This window comes from Vigna radiata, chromosome 7 (assembly GCF_000741045.1).
Source record: "Vigna radiata var. radiata cultivar VC1973A chromosome 7, Vradiata_ver6, whole genome shotgun sequence".
Classification (NCBI taxonomy): Eukaryota; Viridiplantae; Streptophyta; class Magnoliopsida; order Fabales; family Fabaceae; genus Vigna; species Vigna radiata.
Genome location: NC_028357.1, coordinates 11448054 through 11457516, shown reverse-complemented (window position 1 = coordinate 11457516; position 9463 = coordinate 11448054). Strand labels below are relative to the sequence as shown.

The following is a 9463-nucleotide window of genomic DNA, read 5'->3' as shown; positions in this document are numbered from 1 at the left end:
GGTTGCGGGGGAACCACGGCCTATTCCCTGCCGTTCTGAATCCCTCAACTGCCTTTTGGGAAATGTCAGAAGTTGGCAGGGGGGAATATGTCGTGATTCTCTGAACAACCGCGACATATACCTCTCTACCTTCTAACATTCTCCATCCCTAACTGCCTTTTGGGGAATGTCAGTAGGTTGCAGGGGCTGACTGTCAGAAGGTAGCAGGGGTATATGTCGCGGTTCCTCAGAGAACCGCAGCATATTTCCCTGTTATTTAATTTTTTTCCTGACGTGGCATCAAAGGTGATGGTTGACTGGGGTATATGCCGCGGTTAAGAGGTGAACCGCGGCATATAAGTTCGATTTATTTACAAAACTGCCACCGCGCACCATTATGCTGCGGTTTCTGGTGAACTGTGGCATAACGTGCATTGTATAAACCCTATTTTTTACTAGTGGGAATTCAAACAAACAAAAGTTTTAAAAATATATGTTGATAAGTAATAGAGTGTGTGTAACCTCTGCCTAATATTCCTTTGGTAATCCTTTCTGATGAAACATACATATCATCGTTTTCATTATGATTCAATTTTTTTCCGTCACTAATCCCATTTTGTTGAGGAGTTTAAAGTGTTGTTAATTACAAAACACAGTGAATTGTCCTCAAATGTACCCTTTCTCATTATCAGACTGTAAATCTTGAATTGTGCAATCATTTTGCTTTTCTATCCATGGTTTGAATCTTCAAAATACATCTGCGACTTTTTAGACTTGAGAAAGTAAATCTAGCACATTTGAGCGAAATCATCAATAAAGATGATATAATATTTACTCTCCTTAAGTGAAGGAGTCCTTTAAGGTCCAACCAAATCTGTGTGAATTAGCTATAATTGCTCTGTCCAGATTGCTTGTTTAAATGGTAATCTGATAGACATTCACAACTTAGTAACTTAGAATCCATATGAGGTAAGCCATAAGCCAATTCCTTTCGTTACAAATTCAGGCACAACTGCATGATGAAAATGACCCAATCTCTTATGCCAAATTTTTGCACTATCTATCGTAGCTGGATAAGAAATTTTCTCTCCATTCATTGGATCAAATGACAAACTTGATCCTCTCATTTTGATACTAAAAATGCCTTTGTCATTAAAGATGACTTCAAATCCTTTCTCAACTACTTGACCAACACTTACCAAGTTTTGATCAATCTCATCTACATACAAAACATCATGAATTAATTTTGTACTTGCACAACTTTCAATGGCTACATTGCCCTTTCCTTCAATAACAATCAAATCATCATTGCCAATTCCAACTTTTGATACCTATGATCCATCCAACTCTTTAAAAAAAATTTCATCCTGAGTCATGTGGTTGGTACAACCACCAGCCATTAACCACATTCACTTGAGTTGCTGCTTGAGAAACATGCTGCTACAAATAATATTGTTTCTCCTCTTGTTTGATCTGCAACTTGAACCACATCCTTTGGTTGAATATTGCTTTTGTAGATTCAAACATGATGTCCTAACTTGTTGTACTTTCACGCTTAACATTAGGTCTTCTCCAACATTTGAAAGGAGGATGACCCTATTAGCCACAATGCTTACAAGGAGGAAATCTTTTTGTTTTTGTGTCCATTATTGTTGCCGGTTGCATCTCTTGTGTGCTAAAGTTCTTCCTCTTGTATTTCTTCCACTTGTTTTTCTCTCTTTGGTTAAGTTGCAATTTTGTCTGCAATGCTCGTTCCACATAATCCTCGTCTCTTATTATCCTTCTTTGTTCTTGGATTTGCAAAGCATTTTGACAGATCCTTTGTGTTCTCCAAGAAAATAATAGTCACCAATACTTTCTCAACAATTTGTGAATTGAAAAATTAAAAGCCAAGCAATCTTAATCTGTTAGCAATGCCACAAAGTTTATTAGCATACTCTTTATAGTTTCAGACTCCTTCATTTTCTACAACTCAAGTTCTGGAATCAAATTTAGGGATTGCATTCCCTTAATTCTATCATCTCCTTCGTATTCATCCTTCAAAAAAAAAAATCAGATTTTAAATGCTGAATGAATTATAATAATTCTCGTGAAAATGTCTTTCAATACCACAGCCAACAAAGAGGCTTTTGCCTTTGACTTTCTTCCTTTCTTCTCCTTGTGATTTTTCATCTGCGCTAATGTTGGATTTTCTGGTTAGGGAGAAACTTCGTAGTCCTTTTCAACAGCTTCCCAGACATCATTGAACTCTATATGTGCCTTCATTCTTATTGTTCAGATATAAAAATAAGCATACAGGGTGCTAGTGCTGTGTTTGGTGTTTCATAATCCTTTTAATTATATTAATTAATTGAAGCAAGATGTTTTGGTCTTTTTGTGCAGAGTTACACTCACAGGTCCTCTAAGACTCTTGATACCAATTTGTTGGTAAAAGACACTTTAAACACTTAAAGGAGGAAAGATAATAATCTTATTTAAATAATCTTGTAACATAAGCACAATAACAAGTTGTAACAACTTCCTAAATATAATTAAATTAAAATAAATAACTTGGTACCTCGTGCACACGTTCAACACAGTGACATTCTAAGTCACTCTGCGATCTTCTATAATCTACTTCAGTCTTTCGTGTCTTCACAGAATGAGATATTTTCACCAACCATGTGAATATCTTTCTTCTTACCTTAGCTTCCACCTTATCCGCTTCATCCAGTGAAGAAGATAAGGGTTGATATGGAAACATCGCTGATCTCTTTACATCAATTTTTCCGAAGAAATCCCTCGTTGTAATATACTTGATTGAGTCCTTCACCATGTCTACAAGCCCCCCTCCTATGCTTTTCTCCACAGCCACCACAGACAACAGCCACCAAAGCCAACAATTGAGCCACACACACCTCATCCACCTGTTGAACCAACACACCTCTATGCCTCAACTCAAGCAAATTCACGCGCAAACGCTACGAACAGTTGACACCAACCACCCACAAGCTCTTTTTCTCTATGCAAGAATTCTTCTTTACTCCTCTCTGGCTGATCTCAACTACGCCACTCGTGTCTTTCACCACTTTTCGCACCCCAATTCTTTCATGTGGAACACCCTCATAAGAGCCTACGCTCGAAGCACCAATACCAACCACAAACACAAGGCCATGGAGCTTTACAAAGCAATGGTGACGGGGAAAGAGAATACCGCAGTTCCCGATAACCACACGTTCCCTTTTGTTCTGAAGGCTTGCGCTTACACGTTTTCTATTTGTGAGGGGAAACAGGTGCATGCGCACGCTTTGAAACATGGGTTTGAGTTAGACACACACGTTTGTAACAGTTTGATTCATTTTTATGCGACATGTGGTCGCTTAGATTCGGCAGAGAAAATATTTTATAAGATGAATGAGAGAAGCGAGGTTTCCTGGAATATCATGATTGATTCTTACGCAAAGGGTGCAAAGTTTGACACTGCTTTGAAGATGTTTGGAGAGATGCAGAAGGAGCATGACCCTGATGGGTATACTATGCAGAGTGTTTTCAGTGCTTGTGCTGGTTTGGGTTCTTTATCTTTGGGTTTGTGGGCACATGCTTATATTTTGAAAAAGTGTGACAAGAATATTGTGGATGATGTTTTGGTCAACACTGGTTTGGTGGATATGTATTGCAAATGTGGGGAGTTGGAAATTGCAAAGCAAGTGTTTGAAAGCATGCCTGCTAGAGATGTAAATTCATGGAATTCAATTATCATGGGTTTTGCAATGCATGGTAAGGCTGAAGCTGCGTTGGACTATTATGTCAGAATGGTCAAGTTAGAGAAAATTGTTCCCAATTCAATCACTTTTGTTGGTGTTTTATCTGCATGTAACCATAGAGGAATGGTAGACGAGGGCATTGTTCATTTTGACATGATGAATAAGGAGTACAATGTGGATACAAGATTAGAGCATTACGGTTGTCTTGTTGACCTTTTCGCTCGAGCTGGGCGCATCGATGAGGCTCTAAAAGTGGTCTCAGAAATGCCAATCAAACCAGATGGTGTAATTTGGAGGAGTCTTTTGGATGCTTGTTGCAAGCAACACGCAAGTGTTGAGCTAAGTGAAGAAATGGTAAAGCAAATATTTGAGTCAACGGGGAGTGTGTGTAGTGGTGTTTATGTGCTTTTGTCAAAAGTATATGCTTCAGCTTGTAGGTGGAATGATGTAGGGTTGCTTAGAAAACTAATGAGTGATAAGGGTGTGACTAAAGAACCTGGCTGCAGCTTAATAGAGATAGATGGAACGGTTCATGAATTTTTTGCAGGGGACACCACTCATCCACAGAGTGAAAATATATATAAGTTTGTGAGTGAAATCGATGACAAGTTACAATCAATAGGTTATTTACCCGACTACTCAGGAGCAACTATGGTTGATGAGGCTAACGATGGTAAACAGAATACTCTAAGATTGCATAGTGAGAGACTTGCCATAGCATTTGGAATCTTGAACTCAAGACCAGGCATTCCAATTAGAGTGTTCAAGAATCTTAGGGTGTGCAATGATTGCCACAGGGTTACCAAGTTGATCTCCAGAATATATAATGTGGAGATAATTGTAAGAGATCGAGCCCGATTCCATCACTTTAAAGACGGAACTTGTTCTTGTATGGATTATTGGTGATTCATGCTGGTGTTCAAGGTAATATGTATATTTGAAAATCACATTCTAGAAAAAGAAGGATTGAATTCATTCTTTAAACAGTCCTTATGTTAACAAAGAAGGATTGATTTATTCAACAAATATCTCTTCATATATACGAATGTTATGATTGAATCTCTGAACAAATGTCTAAAAGACATTATTATATATCAACATATCACTCCATGTTAGTTTATTAAACTATTAGTATTTGTATGCATCTTTCTTCTTCAAGATTCTTATCTTTCGGCGGGGAAATTGTAACATCTCCAAGAATGATTCAAAGCAAAAGCCTCAGTAACAGGACTAAATGGAACACACGTACTAGCTGCATCTGGAATTTTTTATCAAGAAATTGTAAGATATATTTTAAAGTGGTTCACCTCTTTCAAAAACAGAACATGTGATTCCAACAGAGCATAATGCATAATGTGGGCACCGAATCATGTTGACAAATAAACTTATTGAGTCAATATGATATTGATTTTACAATGCAAAGATCTACCAGGTGAAACCTCCAATCTTTATTTCATTCCATGCAGTAAAATTACAAACAACTGAGGCAAAATGAATATCTGATTAAAAAAATGTTACTGATCTTAAAATTCATGTATGGCTAAAAATAACTTACCTCTACTTTTCTGACAGTGTCTATACAAGTGGCTTAAAAAACATGAAAAAAGAAAAATACCAAAAAAATTAGATACAATAAAATATCTGAATCCATATTAATAAACTGAGATTAAAGCTAGCACTAATAAATAAGAAGCCCAACAAAGGCTTCTGCATAAGAATCGTCTACATTCTACAAAGTATTGTACATCACTTAATAGTGGATATTGCTGACATGAGCCTTACCAACATACTTTAAGGTACAATTTGACCTCCACGAATTCTTCCTTACGATTCAAGGGAATCACTTGAAATAGCTGAAGTTTTGCAACAAATTCTTAAATGTTATCACATAAAATTTGAAACACGCTTTGGATCACAACGTAAATAGGCCTTGCATTTCAGTAGATTCAAGACTCCAACAAATCTAGCTTGTCAAAGTAGACCTTGCTCCTCAAAGTCTTTTGCCACTGAAACACCAGAACAAGACGCAAATGTTAGTTCAGCACGATAACATATAAGACAACTCTAACCAAAACGTGAGGAAGAAGAAGCCAAATAGTGTAACTGAAGTCTTTTGTTTACTTTGAACAATCGAATCAGCATCACAGGAATGTTATGATTTCTTAGAATCTCCGTGAACATGCTACATAAGTGGTAGAGATGTAACTTCCTTACTTATCAGCCATTACCAAATAATATAAAATGGGAAATGCTAATATTCGCTGAATAACTTTTATGACATTTGACGAACTATAACTAGATTTTTCCTTGAAATGAAACAATAACCAAGTCCTTAAGAAATAGTTGATTTTTCTATGAAGTAGAGCAAAATATGTAAAGCATGCCAACTTGAATACTTATAAACAATCATATAGGATTTTGAAGTTCATAAGAGAATTATAATGAATAAAGCCATCAACATAATCCTCAATTCTTCAACATAATACTTCTGTTGTTTTGCTCAACGTCCATCATAATTTATACGATCCAAGATATCTTATAGGTAAGTGCGCACAAATTTGGCTGGAAAGAGAGAAGAAAAGTGAGAGAAAATAGCTTATAACTTATAAAACTCCGGTTTAAATAAATTTGAATAACTAAATATCTTTTCTAAACGTCAGACAAAAAAAAAAAAAAAAACTGCCCGACATAGAGGTTTCAAAATAATAACAAATCTAGAAAACAGCCACAGCCGATGCATGTTACTTCAGCGCAATAATCTAGGAATCAATTTGTTATTTTTATCTCCTAAATTTTAGCAGAAACAGTTTAATGAATTCCCCATAAAGCACACTATTTAACCTCAGAAAAAACAGTGAAGTTGATGAAATTGGGTAACAAAACAAGTACAATACTTGAGAAGAAAAACATTTGACAAGGGGAAGACTGACCTTTAGACGCGGGAAGAACCAAAACAACCTGCATGGTGACATTGTTGGGAGGAAGCTGCAAGCGAAGAGGGTAGAGTTTTCCATTTAAAGGACTTCGAGTACATACAATAACTCCCTCAAGCCCCGTCTCTTCCTCAAACTTCCGAGTCAACTGCTCAACCCCATTCCCTTTGAAAGCCAAAGAATAACCCTGCACATTCTCATCATCCACGTCCCCATTATCCTCTGCAACATGGTAGTATATAGTCCTTCCCTCCGACTTTGGTGGCGAACCCACATATGAATCCGTTGACTACAAACCCATCCAAATAAAACATTAACAGTCTAATCTTCATACAACACTAATTTATGAATCACTTTCCATGACTTTGTCCCTCAAAATTGGATTTTAGTCTTTAGAAGTTACATTTCAACATAACACATTTTCGTTCCAACTAAAACCTCATCATTCATATTATGCATTAAATTTTTACAGTCACAACTAAAATCAAATTTGAAGTTACTTTCAGAAGCAATTAATAACTAACAGTAGTTCCTTTGCCATCATGTTACTGATACCGATTTTACTAATGATTAATATATGTCTACAACAGAGTACATTAATAAAAACTATTTACTGAATCAATTAACAAATTTCAATTGCACAATAACATGATCCTATCACAATAAAAGAAACTCTGTATTCCAGTTGACTCCAGGCAATTGAACAATCAATCAGATGCATCAATTAACAAAAGTGTGAAAGAAAAAGGCATATACACATACCTCTTGTCTGGAGAAAGTAGTGGATTTGATGGAAACGGCAGAGGGAGTAGAGGAATCGAAATCGAGGGAATCGGAGTGAGGAATAGGAGGAGGAGCAGGGGACACGACGTGGATCTCCAACACATCAACATCCCACAAGATCCAATCCTGTGTGGCGGTCCTATGAGGGATATCGTGCGTCACAGAGTTCCTCCAAGGTGGGAGGCCCCCGTTGGCCCTCAGAAAGTTCCCGTAACGGGTCTTCAGCTTCACCTGCGCGCCCTCCCGCACAGGCTCCCACTCCACGGAGGAGTCCAGCCGCCGCGGCACGCTCTGCACAACCTTGCGCCCCGTCACACCCAGCAGCAACGGCTGGTTCGACGCCGTTAAATACTTGCCGTAACAGCTCTTGAGCCGTAAGAGGTTGTCGAACTCCGGAATGAGCTCCACCGTCCACTTGGAGTTCCTGGAGGATCCGTTTCGGTCCTGGGTCACCGACTCCTCGTCATCGTCGGCCTGGAGGTACTTGTCATGGTGGCTGCGCAGCCGCACAACCTTTGCGCGGTGGAAGAACTCCATGCCGGAGCGGAACACGCTGTCGGAACTTGTGCTCTGCATAGCAATAGTCGACGGGTTAATCGAAAAATTCGATTTTGTACTATGTATCCGAGGATCAGGGTGGTTGACTGATTGGAGTTTGTTTGATTTGGATCACAGATGAATTGCAAGTGACTTGCTTGAGTTGGGTTCGGTCTGGGCTTATATATATATATATATAAAAAGGAAAATAGGAAGTTGAATTAGTTTATAAAGAATTATATTTAAAAAAAATTGAAAAAACTGAATATTATTGTTTTAGAATAATGAAAGTTTTATAGTTTATTTTGTTTAAGAAACGAAAATAAAAGTGTAATTTTGTATTATTATTATTATTATTTTTATGTAGATTGGGTAGAGTGAAGAGAAAATTGCGGGTAGCGGGTAGTAAGAAAACGAGAAACGCGAGAGAGATGAAAGGTACGCGTTTGGTGCATTGCTGCTGAAACTCCGCGTGAGCCACCGGTGATTTGCAGCAGCCAGTTGGAGGAGTTAACAAAAACACGCACAGTTTCATCGAAATTAACACCTTTAACAAAATTAACTGTTTCTTTATCTGTTTTGTTTATGCAAATGAAAATAATTTAATTTTCGAATAAAATTTTTAAAATGTTCATATATTTTATCTGTGTTCACTTTTCTTTCTATCACGTCAGAAATTGTACTTTTTAATTTATTTATTTTCCCCACCTTCGTCTCGCATCTCATAAAGACCCATGAAGGTGTGAGAATTTTATTGCTCTAAAACTTTAATAAGGCGAACGTAAAATGTCATATGTGAAAAGTTATGTCGACAAAACATCCTCATAAAAAGGACAAAACATTGATCCAAACAATTATTTGGAATTTTATTACAGATTACTTGAGAATAAATAAAGAAGCCGTGGATTGAAACGTAAGTGAAACACTTATATACCATTAGTGAAAGATCGGTCAATCCCATCTCACTTATTAATGTCCTTTCCTTTTGTTTTTAATCTGTTTGAAAGATTAAGAATACAATAAATAATTTCCAATTTGCTATGAAAAGACATTTTTATTTACTCCATGCAATATAAATTGCATCACTTATAAGATTTTTGTAGATCTGATTTCATCATTTTTACATTTCTACTCTTGCTTAGTTTATTATATTTTTATTTGAAATTAAAGTTTATCTTTAATATAGCAATACGTAAATCGTGTATAATGTAATGGTTTTAAGGAGTTCCTTATTTATTTTTCTTTGGGTTATGACTTCGTAATTTGTTTTTTCCTATTATACTGTATGGCACGGTGTTTTAGTGGCAATTTAAAATAAATTGTATGTGGTTTTTCTATTTTTGAGGAAGCATGTCACTATTATGCATTTACCTTCTTTATTTTTTTTTATAAGTAAATAGCTACTTCCTCTTTTATATTGAATCTAATATATTTTATAACGCTTAAAGATTATACCGTCTTATTATCCATTCTAATACCTTTTTTCTT

General features: G+C 36.6%; 2 protein-coding genes across 2 annotated transcripts; one reads left to right on the top strand and one right to left on the bottom strand.

Annotated features, from left to right (window-relative positions):
* Positions 1-649: 649 nt before the first annotated feature.
* LOC106768791 (pentatricopeptide repeat-containing protein At1g59720, chloroplastic/mitochondrial) lies at positions 650-4974 on the top strand. The gene has a single exon (XM_014654118.2). It carries the CDS (start codon positions 2793-2795, stop codon positions 4626-4628), a length of 1836 nt encoding a protein of 611 aa, XP_014509604.1. The 5' UTR covers positions 650-2792; the 3' UTR covers positions 4629-4974.
* Positions 4975-5259: 285 nt separating this feature from the next.
* On the bottom strand, positions 5260-8141 carry LOC106768793. Its single transcript, XM_014654119.2, has 3 exons — positions 7418-8141; positions 6653-6944; positions 5260-5728 (listed from the first exon to the last, which is right to left on the bottom strand). The coding sequence occupies exons 1-3, from the start codon at positions 8012-8014 to the stop codon at positions 5694-5696; spliced, it is 924 nt and encodes a 307-aa protein (XP_014509605.1). The 5' UTR covers positions 8015-8141; the 3' UTR covers positions 5260-5693.
* Between the last annotated feature and the right edge of the window lie 1322 nt (positions 8142-9463).